General features: G+C 45.8%; 2 protein-coding genes across 6 annotated transcripts in view; one reads left to right on the forward strand and one right to left on the reverse strand.

The window, feature by feature from the left end:
- The window catches only part of ARSG (arylsulfatase G), a 101,154-nt gene that overhangs the window by 2,987 nt on the left and 78,172 nt on the right, over nt 1–19,995 (forward strand). The window lies entirely within an intron of this gene.
- Nucleotides 1,428–19,335, reverse strand: SLC16A6 (solute carrier family 16 member 6). Of its 3 annotated transcripts, none has more exons than XM_078065990.1 (6): nt 19,270–19,335; nt 11,959–12,197; nt 9,424–9,567; nt 7,965–8,093; nt 4,772–5,587; nt 1,428–3,656 (listed from the first exon to the last, which is right to left on the reverse strand). In XM_078065990.1, exons 1-6 carry the CDS (start codon nt 19,317–19,319, stop codon nt 3,406–3,408), a joined length of 1,629 nt encoding a protein of 542 aa, XP_077922116.1. In that variant the 5' UTR covers nt 19,320–19,335; the 3' UTR covers nt 1,428–3,405. The 3 variants fall into 3 exon arrangements, with proteins under 3 accessions (XP_077922116.1, XP_077922114.1, XP_077922115.1); XM_078065988.1 differs by lacking the exon at nt 19,270–19,335 and adding an exon at nt 18,945–19,113; XM_078065989.1 differs by lacking the exon at nt 7,965–8,093 and having other exon boundaries at nt 19,270–19,319.

A 19,995-nucleotide genomic window follows, 5' to 3' on the forward strand; every position in this document is an offset into this window, starting at 1 on the left:
GAGCTTTGTACTATCACTTGATCACTTTCCTATCGCTCAATAAACCTTTCTTTGCTGCCCCCTCCCCCAAAATAAATAACTTGGTCATTTCAAGTAAACCTTATAACCGTTTAAAATTTTAAAAGCAATGGTCTCTGAACTTTAAATCCCTGTTAGCGAGCCTGATACTTGGGAGCTTTTTAAAATAAGCATTCAATGATTGTTTTCTGATTTTGAATATTTTTGAGAAAGAGTAAGAAAACCTAAATGTAATAAATACCTTTAGGTGACTTGAATGGATAACTGGGCCATGGGAACCCTGACACGGGTCCTATTTTCTATGTTATCATCAGGTATTAAGCTGCAGGAAAGACAAAAAATGTACAAAAGGTACATTACACATTACAGGAGGACGAAACTGGTAACTTTGTTAAAAAGGCTTGGAAACATTGTATCCACAAAGGGTGCATTTGTCTTAAAAGAGCACATGATCTTAACTCATTTTTACCACTGGAATAATTTTACTTTTAGGGAGGGAAGTAGTCTTCATTTAGACTGAAACATTATTAAGTCAACAAGGTTGGAGCAGAATCTCTTTAATCCCAGGAAATGAAAACTTGTAATTAACGTGCCATCAGCTGTTTGATCTTTCCTGTCTCTGGCACCTATGATCTAAAAGCCACATTGACCACAACGATCCTTTCCTATGGGTCAGGACGTTCCTTTTCAGAGAGGTGCTGCTAGTGGCCCTGAGCCTTCCAGGGTCGCAGATGCATGGAGCAGGGGGTCAGAAACTGCAGACCGCAGGCCAAATCCAGCCCACTGCCTGTTTTTCTTTCCGGACCACAAGCTAATAGGGTTTTGGGTTTTTTTTTTAAACACTTTCATGTGGTTGAAAAAAAAAACAAAATAATATTTCGTGATGAAATTCAAATTTCAGTATCCATCAATAAATTTTTATTGAAGCAGCCATGCTCGTGACTTTACATTTTGTCTTTGGCTGCTTTCACACTGCAGCCGTGGGGCTGAGTAGTTGTGACAGAACCCACATGGCCCACAAGGCCTTAAATATTTACCATCTGGACCTTTCCAGAACAAGTCTGCTGACCCCTGGCATGGAGAGTATGCTGTTCACTTAGAGGTTAGAGTAGCTCTTAGGACTAGTCTATAACTGGATATAGATAGTCTTCACTATTTATTACTTTTGATAGGCTTAGCTATTACTATGTGGTGACCACGATCTCATTTCATTCATATATTTTTCATTAAGAAACAACCAAGTTCAACAAACACTTCTTGGAAATGGTTATGTGTCTCCAGTAGAGGTAAAAGATTTTGCAGAAAAGTGAAAAAAAATTTATTTGAAGTGAATCTTCCTTGAGCTTTTATAACTTGAGTTGGATCAAACAACGAATGCCGAGGAGCCTATAAAAAAACTAATCAGTCTCTACATAAAAAAAAGCCATACATTTATTGCAAATCTAGAAGTACCAGAATGTCACGAATACAGAACAAATCAGCAATCCTGTTTTGATTTTCTTCCAAACAGTTAAAACCGGATTATTGACATACTTAAGTTGGCATACATTTTTTTTTTCATGCAGTTAACAGAATGGACTTAGAGCTGGTTGCTCAGAGATCAGTTATAAATATTCAATTGTATTGAACATTCATAGTAAAAAATGTTGTAAAGTGCTGAAGTTATGGAAGTTTGCAAAACCGCCACATGCTCAAAGTCCTTCTCAAGCCGTGACAGAGATTTGCTACATCCACCTTGATTTAGGTGTGTCTGTTTGCGACAGACACTTTGTCGTTTTCTCCCCCACCCCCCAGAGTTTTCCAGATTGTCCTATTTCTATGGCTGATAAAATGCTATACAAAATGTAGCAGGTGGTGATGAGCTATTGCCACTTGCATTTCAGTGCAGAGAAATATTCAAGCTTGTGTGTACCTGTAACCAAACTAGGCTTGTTATATTTTTCCCCCTGAGTTGTCATAAATTAACAGTAAAGATGAATAAAAGATGGAGCAGCGAGCGACCATCACCTGGAGAGTGAGATTCAGTACATATAAGTAAGTAGTCACACTTGCCCTCTTTACAGAAAAATGAGAAAAGGAGAAATACTTATACATGTAGTGTAATTCCAAAAACAGACAGACAAACAAACAAACAAACAAACAAAAAAAACAAACCAACAGCAACCAGTTACCTGATAACTCTGGCAACTTAGAGCAATCAAGGTTTATATACGATGTAAATCGCAACTTGTAACTTATGATGGTAAAAATACATGTCTCAGCTACCCCATGTGAAATACAGAAATGCTTCAACAGTTAGCTGTTAAAAAAAAATCAGAAATGCTTCAACGATTCAATGAAATATAATTCCGATCAAAGGAGATCCTCAAGTATTCTTAGGTGATAAAACAAATTATTTTAAAAAGCTAAGGCGATTATTTTTTCCCCTTCAAATAACAGAGGTGGCCTTTAATCAAATTGAAGGATCATTACAACTTGGCCCTCTTATGAGAGTGACTTTACAAGATAAGACGTATTCTTTGAGGCATTTAAAGGACTGCAAAAAGGAGGTAAAAATGATGCTTAGGTCTCAGATTTTATTTCTTTTGATTAATCATCCTAGAATAACTTAATAATAAATAGAGGTTTAAATTAAGGACACTACCGTCACATATTTCTGAATAATTAAAAGCAACAGGAAACGCATTTTTGAATGCCATTCTCTATCTTCTGTGTTGAAATACTTCTGGTAATGACTGGCCATAAAAAGAAGTGGTAATCTTCACATTGATGAAGTTCAAGTTACAGATTTTTTTTTTTTTTTTTAATTTCTGTTTATTCGCCAAATGTTTGGTCTTAAACTGTACTTCATTCCCACGGAATATTTGAAAAACGGAGAGGCCACTGTTTGTGAATGGAGACCTCAGGTTTTCCAAGGGGTGTTAAGCAATTTGCTCATATTTCTGAAAACGAGAAATTTTCAAAATGATTTAAGTTTTGTTTGTTTGTTTGGAGTGGCCAATTTCACTTCAGTGACCTGGGCTAGCTGTCCTTTCGTAAGACGGCCTTTTATCACATGCGAGAGCTCTTAAAAGCCACTTTACCAATTCGCGTCACCATTTTAAAACTGGAATGTGAGCCACAGGGTCCTTCTTTGTATCTCTGTGTTGCTACCGAATGCAACCAGACTTACCTACAGAAGAGTGCTGGGTTGTTTTTGTTTTGGCTTAAGAAACAAGCAAAAAAGGAAAACTTAAAAGGTTAAAAAAAAAAAGGATGTTGGTGGTATTCTCATGTACATTCCCTTTAAAATGCAGATTTAAAACTGGGGAGAGTGGCTAGTCCCCTGTACCTCCCTGTGTCCCCCCCCCCCAGCCGACGGGGTGGTGGCCCTTCCTGGGGAGCCTGTCATACTGGCTCCATTTTCACGTGAACTTTATGCTCATTTTTCCCAAGGTCCATTTCGAGAAAGTCTTCGGGGATGTCCTGTAGAGCTTTCCCGCGAGGACTCTCCGCCTGTCCTTGGCCCGCAGGGTGACACGGGCACAGTCCCTGTTTACACGGTCTCACGAGTGCGAGGCACACGGCGGCCACGGACATGCCGGCCGCGCAGGAATAGAAGGCGCGGCTGTACACCTTGCTCTGATCCACCAGCAGACCTGGGGGAGAGCACGGCAGTTGTTAGCGACATGGGCACGACATGGGCACAGCCCCGCGCTCACCCAGGCTCCCCTCGAGGGCAGAAGCTTCTCCGTGGCTTCGCCTTCTCGGCTTTCGCTAAAGAACCAGGAGTGTGGAAGGTGGGCATCTTTTCCGGACTGGGGAGAAGAAATAAGTCAGGACAAATACGGCGGAGGCCACCGTGTTCCTAGCATGCTCTTCATGGGCTAATCTGTGCTCGTGGAGAATAAAACTTGGGACAGTTAGAGGCATGCTTCCTTTTTTTTTTTTTTTAAGACTTTATTTATTTATTTGAGAGAGAGAGAGAACAAGCACGAATGGTGGGGAGGGGCAGAGGGAGAGGGAGAAGCAGACTCCCCGCTGAGCAGGGAGCCCGATGCGGGGCTTGATCCCAGGACCCCGGGATCATGACCTGAGCCGAAGGCAGACGCTTAACGACTGAGCCACCCAGGCGCCCCTGTAATGCTTCTTTGAGAAGGAAGTATTTTGAACAGAAGGAAGAGCCTTATTATTTTCACTTGGGTTCACTTCAGGGATCTTTTAAAATGTTGTAGGGTTTCCCTCGTAATATAACTTTTGAGGACATATTCAGGGCCAAGGTATGAAGCACACCCAAGTCCTTCCTACAAGAAATATTGTGTAGTAATCAATTAAGTATTTGCAGAGTGTGCTCTGTGCCCAGTTCCCTCATACCCTTCCTTACTTAGAAGGGCAGGTGACTTACAAAAGTCCCTCGGGGCTGCTGTACCAAAGTCAGAGGGTAATGGGGTGATACATGGATGGGGTCCCCTCTAGCACAGTCAAGGCAAGATGTTAGCAAAAAGCCCAGGGTAGCCTGGACTGCAGACGCGCGTTCTAATCCCGACTTGGTCACTCATTTACCATATGATCGTTAGCTGCCCTGCTTTGACCTTCAATTTCCTCATATGTAAGTCAAGAGAGTTGGCTCAGGTAATCTCTAATCCTGCCAGCTCTGAAATTCTATGGGACTATAAAAAGCAGTCTTTTTTTTTTTTAAACTCTAACAAGAAGCAAGCACAATTCATAAGGCAAGAGTAGACAAGGGTACATATTTTTTGTGTATTTAAATTACCTGCAAGGGGTGGTCCGGCCAGTCCTGCTATACTCTGAATGAAGACATACACACCAGCAGCAGAAGACATCTTCTCGATTCCCACGACATCGTCTTCGGCGAGCAGCGGAATGTGGGTACCCCCTACTGTTCCAACCATGAAACCAAAAAAGATGCTACATGACATGAGACCCCAGAATTCGGTCGCGAAAGTGAAGGCAAACAGAGACACCATCAGTAAGATGACGCAGATGAGCTCGATGTAGATCTTGCGAATGGGCTCTCTGTTGAGAACACAACCAGCTCCGATCCTTCCAAAAACTTCGGCAATGGCCATTGTGGATAACAGAAAAGCAGCTCGCTCCTGCTCAATGCCTAGACTGATGCCCAAGGGAATGATGTACAGGGAAGGTGCAAAGAACCCCAGTGTTGCAAAAAGACCAAATAATGCGTAACAGATAAAACTTCTGTCTTTCAAGATTGAGAAGTCCAATAAAGGGGCTTTCTTATCGCTGGGCTTGGAGCTGGTCTTCACCAGGATCTGCTGCATGTCGGCCTTCGGCCCCAGTTCTGTGTTGGCGTGACTAGGCACATTTTTCGGTGAGGTAGTTAGTTCTACTCCTGAGTCAATGGAGTCTATTGAGGTGCGTGTTTTCTCATTTTCGAGCATATATTGCACTTCTTTCCGATTCTCGTGGGTGGTTGCTTTCGGGGACCCTGGTCCTCTGATAATAATTGGTCTTAGCAGCGCCCCGCAGACAACGATGTTCAGCTGCAGCAGGCCCACGAAGAGGAGACTGTATCTCCAGCCGATGCTGTCCTTCAGAGCCGTGATTGCTTGAATAAGGTGGGAGCGGAGAGGAAATAAAATCGAAGGTCAGAAACAGACTCAAGACCCAGGGGAGAATACCGAGCCGAAACAGGGATTCAGACTTGTCATGACTGCTGTAAAAATTTACTCAGCAGTGCGAATGCAGCCCACCTGCCCTATATCCTCTATCCTAGGTGTTGATGCTCTTAGGATCCAGGGAAGGAGAAAATGGGCGCAGTGATGGTTAGCGATAAAGCCACGCTTGGTGGCCCGAGGTCTCCAAAAGAGCTTTGGAGGGTGCGTTTTGCAAGGTGGAGGCCTAAGACCTGAAATCGGCTGGTGACCTACTTGCAGGTTTGGCAAACAGCAGCCTGCAGGCCAAACCCAATCCACCGCCTGTCTTTGATAATAAAGCTCCCCTGGAATGCAGTCACGCTCATTCGGCTGATGGGCCAAGCGGCGGCTTCTGGCCGTGACCGCAAGTCTGAGCTGTTCTGACAGATCCTCATAGTCCCCTGAAAGTCTACGGTATTCACTGTCTGGCCTTTTAAAAACAGAATTTCCCACCTCTGAGCTTGATCACTGTCCCTGCACTCATGATCCTTAGTAGTGATGGGTTAAGTAAAAAGATAAACGAAGACCCCAAAAGCTCGTGATTATCCCAGAATTAAGTGATGCCAGGGTTCTACGGTTTCTCCTCGGCAGACTGTGCTTAACTACCCGAGTCCTGCTCCTTCCTGCCAGGAAGCTGGGTCCTCAGCTGCTGACCAGGGTCCTCGGCTGCTGGACACGGGAAGGTGAGGCTGGGGTGACGGCCAGAGGAAGCATAAAGCCCCACAGTGACAAGTGAATAATGCAGGTCTCGCAAGACCCTGAAAGTAATCTTCGTAATCAACCCAGAAAGGTTAAATGATATTCAGTAGGATTTTATTATAGTCTAATTCTTTGAGAGCATGTCTACGAAGACATGCTAAGCTGGGTATCTAGAAGTAGCGGGGAGGGGGCATTTACTCTTATAGCATGTTTTTATGCCTCCCATTCTTCCCATTCATGTGGCAAACTTCCAATTGCAAAATATTTTAGGCTTAGGGTTGTTTTGCACTTTTTTTTTTTGGTATTTATTTATTTATTTATTTTAAGTAGGCTCCACGGCCAACGTGGGGCTTGAACTCACAACCCAGAGATCAAGAATCGCAAGCTCTACCCACTGAGCCAGCCAGGCGCCCTAGGCTTGGGGATTTGGAAAAGCTTTACACTCATCCAGCAAAAGTGGGTACAATCTTCCTTTCTCCATTTCACACTTCTTGAGCGCCTACCGGGTACCAGCGAGATGCCCCGTGCTAGGGAACAGTCGACCAAGATACAGTTTCCACCCTCAGGGCATTCACAGAGCACTGACGCTCCCCTCAACATGTTATTTTGAAAAATTTCAAGCGGACAGCAAAACGGAAAGAATGATACCTATGTGCTTTGTCTGCCCTTTGCCTAAGTTCACTAATTAACATTTCCTCTTTCTCTCTCTGCCCGTCTTCCTATATATTTATATGCACACACACATTCATTTTTCTGAACCATGTGAAAAGCTTCAGACATTAGGACATGTCACCCCTAAATACTTCTGCATTATCTCCTTTGAACAGTGTAATCCACTGACACATTCTTCAAGAAATGGCAAAGAAATGAATCTGGGTCTCCAAGGTTAACCGTCCACTACCTGTTAGAGTGTAATTCACCTACTGATGTTGAGGTAGCAAAAAAACCAGGGATAAAATTTTGCTGTGAGGACGCCTGGGTGGCTCATTCGGTTAAGCGTCCGACTCTTGATTTTGGCTCACGTCACGATCTCAGGGTCGTGAGATCGAGCCCCACGTCTGGCTGGGCGTGGAGCCTACTTGAAATTCTCCCTCTCCCTCTGCCCCTTGTGCATGAGCATGCACGCGTGTGCTCTCTCTCTCTCTTTCTCAAAAAAAAATTTTTTTTTTTTTTGCTGTAAGATTACCCACACACAGATAATAAAACTACCCTCATTAGCATATTTTAAATCCACGTTGAAGTAACTTCATTAGCATATTTTAAATCCACGTTTAACGAAGGAGAGAAATAATATGAATAATCTCAAATCATTATCTTATTTATTTTGTTTGGAACGGATGTTTCAGGGCTTCTCACTGAATATGTGTCTTGCATCTTCCTATTTATGTCAACTTGGATTAGTGTTACAGTGTCTGAAATCCTAAATTGGGATTAGGGAGGACAGATCCTACAAATGCGCTGGAGGAGAGAAGGCAAATAATCTTTCCCTGTGAATACAGTTAAAGTCAGCCCTCAGCCGACTGTTGGCAGGAGCAGCTGAGCGGCCTCCCCCAGCCCATCGGCCCCCGTGGACTACCGCAGTCCGCCTACCTGGGGCGAAAGCAAACATTGCGAAGCATTCTCCCGTGGAAGCAAGTGCAGTGACCACAGAGCGCTTTTTGTCAAAGTACTGAGATAAAATGGTGACAGTTGGTAGGAAGCTAAAGCAGTATCCCAAACCTGAAAGAAAGTGGGAAAGAGCAGTCAGAAGCACGTACCGACTGATCCCAGAAGGGTGCATTCAAAGATCTGGGATTTTTGTGTTTATTTTTGTTTTAGTATTTGATTTAACCTACGTATGTATGTATGTACTTTTAGGGATGACTTAGTTTTTTTATATTCTGTGCCATGTCAAAAAGACATTTTTGCTTTTCCAAAAGATTAGGTGCCAACATGGACTTTGGTCACAGTGCATAACAATTTGAAAATAATACCAAAAAAGTTAACAACCAGACAATCTAATCTCTTGGAAATCCAAACAGTCCATTTCCGAAATAATTCCTGGGCAAAAGGGGAAATAGAAGCTGCCATTATAAACTGTTTGGTGGGGGAGGGGTGTTTATTTTTTTAAATCATAAGTTCTGGGAGCCAAGAATTTCATTCTGGAAAAAAAGGTGCTGTAACAAAAAATAAAATAAAATAGGTTTCATTAGAGGTCTAGAGAAGCTGTAACCATTGTTTTTGGGATGCTAGGAGTATAAAACTGTTTTCTGTTTTTTTCCCCCTCTTTTTCTGCATCAAAACAATTTCTATAATTCACAATGGACAGACTATTATTGAATATAGTTTTTAAAGAAGACTTGTATTTGGAAATCAATGAACTTTGTTAAGTGCAGAAATATGTGAAAAGTGCGAATCTTCACTAAACACGTATATCATCTGTAAGTAACGTGTGGACTCCTTTTAAAGGGAAAAGAGTTCTGCTGCACCCTCCCCCATGTCCTGGAAGCCTCGCATTCCCACTGTGGAAATACCCGCTAAAGAAATTCACATCTTACTTTATGAAAATGATGCCTTTTGGCTGCAAACTCATGCAAAAGAGAAGTTATCTTTCTCATGGGTAAATATATGTATTTTTAAAGCCCGTCAGAAACTCTGGGGCAGGGGCGCCTGGGTGGCTCAGTCGTTAAGCGGCTGCCTTCGGCTCAGGTCATGATCTCAGGGTCCTGGGATCGAGCCCCGCATTGGGCTCCCTGCTCAGCGGGAAGCCTGCTTCTCCCTCTCTCACTCCCCCTGCTTGTGTTCCCTCTCCCACTGTATCTCTCTCTGTCAAATAAATAAAATCTTTAAAAAAAAAAAAGAAACTCTGGGGCACTGAGAGGAGGTTCCCATATCCCCTGGAGTCCATCCAGCCTGGTTCAGAACCACTGATCTGGGACACTATTAATTTCAAAGAAAAAAAAAAACAACAGAGAAAGGGAGACAGAGTACTCTTTGGGCTGCACCCCCTCCTTCCCCTTCCTTGTTCTTCAGATTGGGTATTTCTTTCAAGCCCGGGAGCAACACTTACCGGATATGATGCCAATTGAGATGTACATGTGGTAGAGCTCCCGGGAGAAGGAGGCCATCACCATTCCTGTGCTGACAAGCAGGCCCCCTGCCACCACCACCAGACGGTGTCCGAAACGGGTGCTCAGGACAGCAGAAAGGGGAGCTGCAGATAAGGACCATAATGTGATATTTTATTTCTTATGTTAAGATTTTATTTATTTGTTTATTCTATTTATTTATTTTTTAGAAAGAGAGAGCAGGGGGAGGGACAGAGGGAGAAGGAGAGAGAATCTCAAGCAGACCCCGCACTGAGTACCGAGCCGGACGCAGGACTTGATCCCATGACCCTGAGATCAGCACCTGAGCTGAAAGCAAGAAGCAGAAGCTCAACCGACTGAGCCACCCAGGGGCCTCCATAATGTGATATTTTAACTCCAAAGGCATAAGCGTTAGCTTTCTTAAGATTCCTTTTCTTGGGATGCCTGGGCTCAGGTCATGATCTCAGGGTCCTGGGATCGAGCCTCGTGTGGGGCTCCCTGCTCAGCAGGGAGTCTGCTTCTCCCTCTGCCTGCCCCCCCCCCGCCGCCGCCCCATGCTCTCTCATGTGTGCTCTCTCTCTCAAATAAATAAAATCTTTAAAAAACAAGATTCCTTCTTTTAAGTCTTGAACATGAAAAGATGATGTGCGATATATAATGCATTTTACACAATGGTTATATTTGCTCAACCGGACAGTGTATTTTTTAGGCTTCTTAAAGAGAAAGCCAGAATAACAGTATAAAACTTACAGCAATATTTTTAGATGAAAGTGATGTAAATTCACCATGAGCACCTATAAAGTTAGATATGCATTTAATGTATGTTATTCTGTCATAAAAATGGGCTTTCCCATGATGGCTTGAATCATTTCCTTTCTCTACAGTCACTGCTTTGGATTCTTTTTTTAAAAAGCTCCATTTTGGGTCAGTTTCTAGCTCAGTTTCATTTGACTTTTCTGAAAATGATATGAAAGTATAGTGAATTCTCTGTTGAACACCCCAAAAGGAGGATAGCCATAGGATAGATAATTCCGAGTGGCTGAGGGATTATCATTCATTTAGCTTCTATACTCCATATCCTGAAGAACATTTAAGTCTGATAAATTCGTTTCCTGGTGGTATGTTACTTAGGCTGACCCTGATACTGACTTGAATATACAGAGATGAGGGAACCTTTGAGAATTGGATAAAAGCACAGCACAGAACACGCTGGATAGAGGAGGGGAAAAAAGGACTAAATTTTGTTGGGGTTGGTGCATCTATAACTCTATGTTACTAGAATATAAACCAATATTGAATATAGCTCATAATGAAACCACTCTCATCAGCTTTAGGTAGTATGTTGGCTCAAAGCATTAACTACTATAATAATAGCATTTAAGAGACTTATTTTCTGGTATAATAGTATTAACTGGACATTTCTTATTGACCGTATTATTTTTGGTTATAAAAGAGCTCAAAGCAAAGCTTTGGCATTTTCTTTTTATTTAGATTACCAAAGGTAAAATTTTAGTTCTAATTCACTTCAGTTATCTCTCCAAGAAAGTCAACTTTCCACAATTAAAAAATTGAGTATCTTAATACTCAGTTAAACCCGAACTAGGAACTCTTCCGTGAAGCTTGCAAGACAGAGTATTAGGAGTAGTAAGAGAAGTTTGTTACTCGATAGGAAAGGACAGGGGAGCTGCCTCTTTTAAGACATTTTATGGCTGAAAACTAACTAGAATTAAAGAAAGAAAACTTCAGAGGTAAAAGTTCCATTGGCAGGATATTAGGATAAAGTCAGGGAAGTGTAAGGTCAGCCCCGTTAGCTTTCTGAGGTGAGTTCAGTAGCCGTGTTTTCTCAGAAGCCCTCAGTGTGGCCCCTGGCAGACGGATGGACCGTCGTGAGAATCAGGCCCGTAGGGGACCCAGTGAGAATGAGCATGTTACAAGTTATACTCAAACCCCGTTTTCTCTGAAGCTGTTGAACGTGGGAGTTCTGCACGGTGGCCAGCCAGTGAAATCCTTTAGGGAAGCAGGTGTCTGGAATTCATCCCTTCTGAATGAGGCTTGTCACTTTACACTATATCCTATTTCACACCCCCTCGTTCTTCGTCATGTACCCACATTTCATGTGCCGAGCCTGTTTGCCAAACATGTTTTTATGAGACCAGAGCCTAGGATGCCAAGTGCTTTTGCTGTTGCATCTTTAGAAAATGACTATACAGGATGGAGGTTTACTGCTGGCCTCAAAGTCATCTACCATATCCTAGGAGTGTGCATACAGTAGGTGTTTAATGCATGTGTGTATACACTGAAGGCCATCGGGGTGGCAAATAAGGCCTTTTCCTTCGGCACCTCTTGTTTCTTGCCATCCCCAAACCCCTGAAAACCATATTACTTATTTGAGGCTTGAAAGGGCCCACAGGTCATAGAAGGAAACTCATCGCAAACAGGATGGGTACCATTATGTAGTTAAGCCAATGAAAAGGGGTACATGGTTACATGTTGTTTAAACAGAAAGAGGTACTAACCTGTAAATGTTAAGACAAATACACATATTGATATGACCCACGAGATCCTGCTATTAGATTCATCAAAACTGTCCATTAAGTCATTAAAGAAGACACCAAATGACTTGATGATGCCGTAGGTAAAGACTTCAACGAAGAAAAAAGAGACAGCTACCACCCAGCCCCATCCTCCATCAGGCACTTGAGTATAAACATTGGCTCTGGAACAAAGCTGTGATGTCTTTTGGGTCATTCTTAATCTGAAATAAAAAATTAAAAAAAAAATTCAGACCAGCAATAGGGTTGATGCTTCTGCTGCTCTTCAGCCAACGTTAAGAGACAAAAACTAAGTACCATGTTTCTTAGGGTGATGAATATTTAAATAATGTGCAGTTACTATAAAGTCTTTGGATAACAGTTACGTATTTATTTAATGGTCACAGCTGGGGAGTGTTACTTCCAAATTCTTTTGTATTTGTATTGTAGATGGAAGCCCCGAAGAATTGGGAAGTAAGACTTCCCAGCTGTGACAATAAATGGGAAAAACAAACAAAAGGAATCAGAACGGCATAGGTAGGGGCAGCCCAAAGGACACAGAATGGCCACCAGACCCAAGTACTGATGCTGACCTTGAACTTGAAGACCAGTTAGGTAAAGGAAGCTTGAACTGATCATAAGGCATGTTGATCAGAAATGAAGCCTAGAAACTGGGAGGCTAAGAGGCCGACACTGACATTCCATCTAGCACCTTCTATGGGATAAGTGTTTGTGACATCCTATAGATACCCTATGCATCTCTGCCTGATGCTACCAGCCATTCAGATCATTGATCCCGTTTCTCGCTCAGTCAGTCTGATTATGATCTGGTGTCCCCCGTGGATGTACCTACATGTGAGAACTCTGTCTTCTGGGAGTTTGTTTAGCATGAGTAAATTCCTCAGAGTTGATCACTACTTGATGTATCAGCAACTGACAAATACTCTAGAATACAGTGACCAAAGAAAGCACTACAAATTTGCAGGGCCCTGGGCAGCCAGTTAACCTAACCAAGTTACCCCTGACCTTAATATGCTTTTCCATTTGAACTGCAACAAACATCAGAGAAAAACAGACCTGTGCCCAAAACACCACTAGTAAGGGGAAACACTATATTTAACACTGGAGGGAGGATGGGTGAACTTGAGTCTTCCCCACTGGGTTCTAACACTCATTTGCAGAGCCCCTGCAATTACATGCACTTTGAAACAGTGATATGTCGGCTAATTGAACATAATAAAAAATAAATAATTTTTTAAAAGTAAAAAACTAAAAATAAAAGAAACAGTGATGTGTTTTTAGCCCAACCCCAAATTAATATCTATAATAATACATGAGTCCATGGTCTTAGAACACTTGAATTTAAGAATTCTCTACAATCATACAGTTGTATACAGGTGAATTTTCAGGATGTGTGAGTGTCCTTTTCCTGGCCATAACTTGTATTCAAGTACTAAGGCAGGTTTTATTGATAATGCAGGGCAACTGAAAAATAAGAGGACACAACCCCATCTATCCAGTCGACTTGCCAGGTTTTGGGATTAGGATCTAATATTGAGTTTACTCTGTAAATCTTAAAAAAGCAGCAAATCTGACCTAACTCAGTAGCGTTCATCCTATCGAGGGTGCCGTTCCCACCGTGGCCTGGGTCTCTAAAAGGACAGTGTATTCACTTTCTGTCCTTTACTGTTAAATATTTGATTGAATGAAATAGGGCATAAGATGCTTAAAAAAGCTTATGCTCTCTGCAGCAGAGACCTCTGCATTTTGATGTGCGTCAGTGTGTCCTTCCTGAGAGCACTTGAAAAGCGGGGGAGGCCAGTTAAATGCCTCAAGATGTAGGCTGAGCATCGACAGAACAGTTTTGCCAGTAGTGTTCCCCAACATGGAAAACAGCTGATTTAAGATGGAAGTGGGGAGCCCTCCCCCAAATGAGGTTTTCACAACGCCCTTCCTTCATTACACTTTCAAAATGCACTCCCAAGATGAAGCCAGCGGGGGCAGAGGAGTGAGACATTGCTGGGCTTAAGATCTAGAAGACCAAAAATAAAAGTACTTCTCAGCAATAGGGTCTATCTAGTATTGAGTGTTTATCCCTAGGGAGAGGTGGAGGGGAGAGTGGGGGGAAAGTGGTATGAGCCCACAGCTTAGGTCCTTAGCTTCACCCCTTCTAGTTCATCCCCCCACCAGGCTGTTCGTTTGGGCTTTTCCTTGTGGAGCCCCAGACTCCTTTACTAGCCTAACTGGCTCTGTGCGTCCAGTACGATTAATCTCTTTGAAATGCTGCACTGTTATGACATTTTTCTGCTTAGTCTTTTTCAGTGGCGTTCCTCTTTCTGAAGGATAAATAAAACCCAGGGATTAGCCTGGCTTTCAATGCCTTCATCGTTGGACCCCACCCTCTCTTTGTAGCCTTCTCGCTTCCAGTTCTAAGACTTGACTCAGGCTCTGGTCCAAATGGATTCCTCCTTGCCCTCCCGTCCCTAACCACCTTGTCTATTGCCACACCCTTCCCGCTAACCCCCCACCCTGGGGGGCTAGGTGCCCCCCCTTACAGCAGGACCTGTTAGGCCCCAGACCATCAAATCTTCCTTCCTCCACAATGCTTCCTCTGACCCACTTCACCTAGGGGGTTCTCTTCGTGTGATACGTATCCCTTAGTAATGGGGTATTGTTTACTTATATGTGTTTATCTTATTTGATCAATTAAATTATAAGCTCAAGGAAAACAAATCCTGGGGCCTTGAACTCTTTGTACCTTCTTCTCCCTTCCCACCTCCAGACCCTGCACACAGTTGGTATTTAGTTTTTCAACAAAGTGCCTATGAGGGGCCAGGCCCTATGCTCGGCACCAGGGATAGATACTCCAGTGAAAGACAAGAGGGATGGTCTCTGTCTCTATGGACTTAAATCTCTGTTGATGGTAATGACAGGAATCCTAAGCCTGAAATGCGTAGTAAAACCATTTGCCATGTCCTTCCAGAGCTCAGCACGTTTCTAACAGGCAGTTAGGCTAAGTGGTAACCAAGCCCAAGGACCTATTGGCGCGATTGTTCTAACCCAGAAGGGTGCCCAGATGACCTTAGGGCTCAGGACCAACCTGAAAAAAGACATATTGGGATAAAACTGATCAAGGCCCCAAAGAGACAGAAATTTCTCTCTAGCCTAAAACCACTACGGGATCAAGAGACAGAATCTTTACATTGGGACTGCATGTAGGACAAGATTGCCATTTTTGTATGAAGAGGGGGTTACCTATCCATCGTCAGAAGTTTCTGGTGATGGGTGCCTACCTCACTCTTTCTTTGCCCTTTATGATTTGTGGTTTGGACGTGCAACATGGGTGGGGTTCCCATCAACCGGGAGCCCGGTGGTGTTACAATTATGGAATGTTAACTCGGAAAGGGGATTTGGAGCTCATTTGTCCATCTCATTGTAAAATCGTACTCATTTTGCAAAGGGGGAGGAACTAAACCCAAGAGAAGGCACTTGACCTAAAGGGTCCAGAATCAGGTCTCCTGCCTCCCGGGGTCCTGCCTTATCAGTGTAAGGGACATCATTTGAAAAGGCCCAGAAGGGGGTGTCTTAGGTAGAGATTGTGAGGAATGCTTTTCAGAGACAAAAACTCCTTTGACTTCCATTAGTTAAGGGAGGTTGGCCTGGGCGCTCTTTAAGGTTCCATTCTGCTTTGGCAATTCATACTCTTGTATTCAGCACGCAATCTGAATACGTGGAATCTCCTGATTCCTCAGGCCAAACCTGGTGGCCCAGGGAACCTGGGAGCAACCAGGAAAGTGCAAATGCTAGCTGGTTCTTGCAAATGGAAGTGAAAAGTAGTTGGACCCTGCTTAGACCTGACCTGCGGTGGCTGGTTAGATGGAAGACTTGACTGCTCTCATCTGTGGACTTTCTGAGCTCCCTCTGGGTGTTCGATGCCTTTGTTTTTGTAAACTTTGCTTTACATCCGTGCTACTCTCCTGAAGCAAGATCCTAACAGAACTTTCACCTGCACTGTTAGGTTTCTGGACAACAGAAGCTTTCTTATCATTACTGGGAACATCATAAAGGGAAGATGACACCCCCAAACCCACTCTTCCTCCAAACGTTATGCCTCTATCATCCTAAAACATCGCATGTCCTATTGTATTTAGCTTTGAGGGTAAGACCACAATCTAGAATAATCGTAAAATAACCTAGTTTCTGAAACATACTGGATGAGAAACTCTTGTGTTTTGCATGTCCAAGCACCTAGAAGGGTGATCGGCAGCTCCTTCCAGACCCACAGCCTGGCAGTGTGTTCAGACGTAGTAGGTGCTCAATAAAAGTTCCCTAGACAAAGTAGGAGTCTGGGCGTGCTGCTGAAGCAGGGCCCTGCTCTAGCCTTATAAAACGCAAGTGAGGGAGTCCCTGCTTGCAGAATAAATCCTTTCCTGGTCTCCTCTCCTTTTTCATACGTCCATTCATTCCATAGGCCAACTGGCTGAAAAGTGTCCACCTCCACAAAGCTAGAAACAAAGGCCTGAATTTTGAACTCAGTTACTTAGAAGCTTCTACGAGTTCCAGAATACAAAATACCATCTGGTTTGGTTTTTTTGGTGATGTGAACTTAGCTTACAGAAAGGGAAATTGGTTTACTACGTGGGGGTCTAACTGGTGAGGCATCCTGAGGGGCCGAATCACTTTGCTCCTTGATTTTGTGCTGTCAGCGGGTAAGTAGGAGAGTTTTGCTCCTCATCTCTGATCTCGCCTTGTCCTAAGAATCTGCGGTTTTAGCACAGCTTTTGAGCCTGACTTGCTCTGAGTTACACTTTCATCCTTCTTAACTCTCTGAGCCCTTTGGGGCAAAGCCCATGGTTTTGTCGTCTTGAAGCCCTCGGGCATTATTTGTTGAACGTCTGTTTACCATTAACCGGCTGCACAATCTTGGGGAAATCACTTAATCCCTAAATTTCATCATCTGTAAAGTAGGGATTAGACACCACGGACTTGAGGGGCTCTCCCAACTGTAAAATTCTACAACGGGGGTTCCTGGCAGCCAACCCACCTGCACCCTCATGTTTCCCCAAAGGAAATACAATGACCAAATACACGGGGGCAGTTTGGAGTATTTCCAGTGAGTATTCGGTTGTCTTAACCCTAAATAAATGAGGCTTCTGCCAAGGCACGGAAATCGGCTCTACCTGGGGATTTCACTGTGACTCCATTTGTTGAGTAAAGATTGGATTTGGGGGCATCCAGAATGCAAAATATTGGATTATTATAGACCATCAGAGTGTCAGTCCAGGGTCTGTTCCGAGCAAAGTCCAAAATGCAGCCTTTGGATCGAAATGGTGGTGACTGCTGGGATAAGCCAAGCCTCTCGGCAAACGCCCTGCCAATCTCTGTTCTTCTGAAAGGCGTAGCCCAGAGAGAACAGCTTTCGACAAGTTGTTTCCAGCCCCAGTTGTCAAAACCAGTCTGCATTTAGGTGAAGTTCATTTGAATTCTCTATTAAAAAAAAGTCCCCAGCCTAACCTGGAGGTCTGCCTCAGCAGCTCTGAGTCATCGGCTACCACCGATTCCCCCATTTTACAAGACCATGATGTTGAAACCTGAACCCCTACTTTAAGTGTCCTCCTCAGGAGTTCCACTGAGGAAGGTCCATTTTTGGAAACCACAGAAGGAAAACTCACAGTTAGTGGTACTCATTAAGACAGAAGGAGCTTTTCCACTTGGCTGCATTGTTTATTTACAAACTGGAACTCTCTATCTTGGCCACCCTTCCCTTAACTATGAGAAGAGGTATTTCTTTATCCCTGGGGCAGGATGTATTGTTGACCCCAAAAATGCCGCATAACGGTGCTTGGGACATGGGAGGATGCATCGCTTAGAAATTTCAGCATAAGCACTTGGTATTTTTCTGCAGATGAGACACTCATGATTTGCACAACAGTAAGATTACTGAGAAATCTCATTCCCAGGGTGGAAACCCTCTCCCGCAAGAAGGAAATGGCACGGCGTGTCTAACGGTGCAAACAAAACCAGCTTCCAGGTTGTCAAGTTGTAATGCTCTTCCCCAGTTGGCTCTGGGGAGCTTTGTCTAAGACTAACGCCCCCCGCGTTGGGTGACATTTTCCGTGCCACCTAACAAACTTCTGTCACCTGTCTGCCGGGGGAGAGTGGGGGGGTTTCATTTTAAAAGAATAGAAAAAAAGCAAAGCAAAGCAAAAAAAAAAAGCCCTGAAGGAAAGAACCCATTTCCTCTGCAAAATCATCCTCCGCCACTACGGAACTGCTCAGCCACTCGGGCGCTTTCCTGCGGTTGGCAGCCCCAAACGGGAACCTTGGAAGTTGAGCGGGACCAGCCGTCAGGCGCTGACAGCTCGCACGGTCAAGGTGTAGGACCCGCGCGCTCTGCAGGGCAGTCCCTGCCTTCCCTCTGCGGGGTCACGCTGGCTGCCCCGGGTGCCTGTGCCAAGGGGGGGTGCACAGGGATTCCCACTTGCCCTCGCGCTGCCTCAGTGGCCAGCCTGCGAGCGCGCGCGCGCGAGCCTGGGGAAGGTACCTCTGACATTTCGCTCTTGTGACGCGCAGGCAACTTCATGCGGAAAATCCACGCAGGGGTGAGCCGGGCTCCCCCCACTCGCCCGATGGCCTGAAGCCCCTAACCCGGGGCGGGGGGCACTCCAAACCAAGCCTGCCTCTAGCTATTTTCCGGACCCCAACTGCCAGGGCCACGGGCATTCAACTCTCAGCTGCCCACACTGGCGAGAGCGCGTCATCCCGGTGGCCCTGGGCATTCCCAACTGTCAGAATATTTTTCAGAATAACCTCTCCAAAATGTTAAGATGTGAAGTGGTCTCCTCCCGCCTCCCCCACCAAAAAGATAAATAAATAAATAAGACTCCCAACACAGATTAAAAAAAAAAAAAAACCAAACCCACACCCCACAATCAAACTTTTAAACATGTAAAATAATAAAACCAACTCACCAAGTTAGAAGGGAAGAGAATAAACCCCAAAAGGCTCCCAATAAGGCGGAGGCTTGGCCTCCCCCTCCTTATAAGCCGCTCGGTAACATGAGAAAGGTTTAACCCCTTAGGGCGTGGGCCCGAGCCTACCGCAAATTGGCTCCGGCGGGTGAGCACCGGGCACCCGGCCCGCAGCGCCCCGGCCCCGGCCCCCCACCCACGGCCGCGCCTCGGGCACCCCGGCCACACCCTCCCCCCGCCCCCCACCCCGGCTGCCTGCGCCCGGACCCTGCGTGCTGCTGCCCGCGCCCCGGCCCCGCGTCGCTGCCTATCCCTTATCCTATACCGGCTGCAGCCGGTCTCCGCCGGCCTCGGGGGCGCGCCGCCGCCGACCATGTGCTGCGAGCGCCGAGCGCCGCCAAGGAGGGGGCCGGCCTGGCGCGCGCGCGCCGGCCCACGTGGACCGGGGCCGCGCCTGGCGCGCGCCCGCCCGGGGCCCGGGCTGGGGGTCACGGAAGGTAACGCCGTCTGGAGCCAACCGCAGGATCCCGCGGGGCCACCCCCGCCCCTGCGGCCGGGGTCCCTGGCACGCCGCCCCGCTCCCCCAACCTCCCCCCCCCCGCGGGCGCGGCCTTGCGCGCCGGCCCGACCGGACCCCGGCGCTTTGCTGCACCGCCGGCGGGGAGCGCGGGCGTGCTCGGGGAGCCTGCACCTCTCCCCCAGCACCCCTGGCCGGGCGCGCGCGCGGGGGCCCGGGGCCGCTTCCCTTCCCGCAGCGCCCCGGCGCTCCGAGCGCCCGGTCCACCCGCGCCTGGAGGATTTGGGGATTGGCTGGGGGCGGGCGGGGAGGGGGGCGCCGGGGCTGAACCCGCGCGGCGCTCGCGGCTGCGGCGGCTCCGCGTCCGCCCCGGGCAGAACAGGTTCCTTCCAGTTTGGGTGTGAGCTGCGCGCGCGGCGCCGCGAACCCCGAGTTCCTCCTCCAGCGTCCACTTCCCCCCATTTCGTCAACTCGCGCCTGGTTCCCCTTGTGGGGCCGCGGGGGAGGGATTGCCGCAGTGAGCCCTAGACAGCT

Source organism: Halichoerus grypus, chromosome 2 (assembly GCF_964656455.1).
Source record: "Halichoerus grypus chromosome 2, mHalGry1.hap1.1, whole genome shotgun sequence".
NCBI lineage: Eukaryota > Metazoa > Chordata > Mammalia > Carnivora > Phocidae > Halichoerus > Halichoerus grypus.

What these genes read in the sequence shown, in the direction of transcription:
- SLC16A6 (XM_078065990.1), bottom strand. Translation starts at nt 19,319, where the DNA reads ATGGTCGGCGGCGGCGCGCCCCCGAGGCCGGCGGAGACCGGCTGCAGC. An exon ending in ATTTGTCTTAACATTTACAG is followed by an intron (nt 9,568 to 11,958) that starts GTTAGTACCTCT and finishes CCTTATCTGCAG; the next exon opens with CTCCCCTTTCTGCTGTCCTG. An exon ending in GGCCGGACCACCCCTTGCAG is followed by an intron (nt 3,657 to 4,771) that starts GTAATTTAAATA and finishes GCTCTCCCCCAG; the next exon opens with GTCTGCTGGTGGATCAGAGC.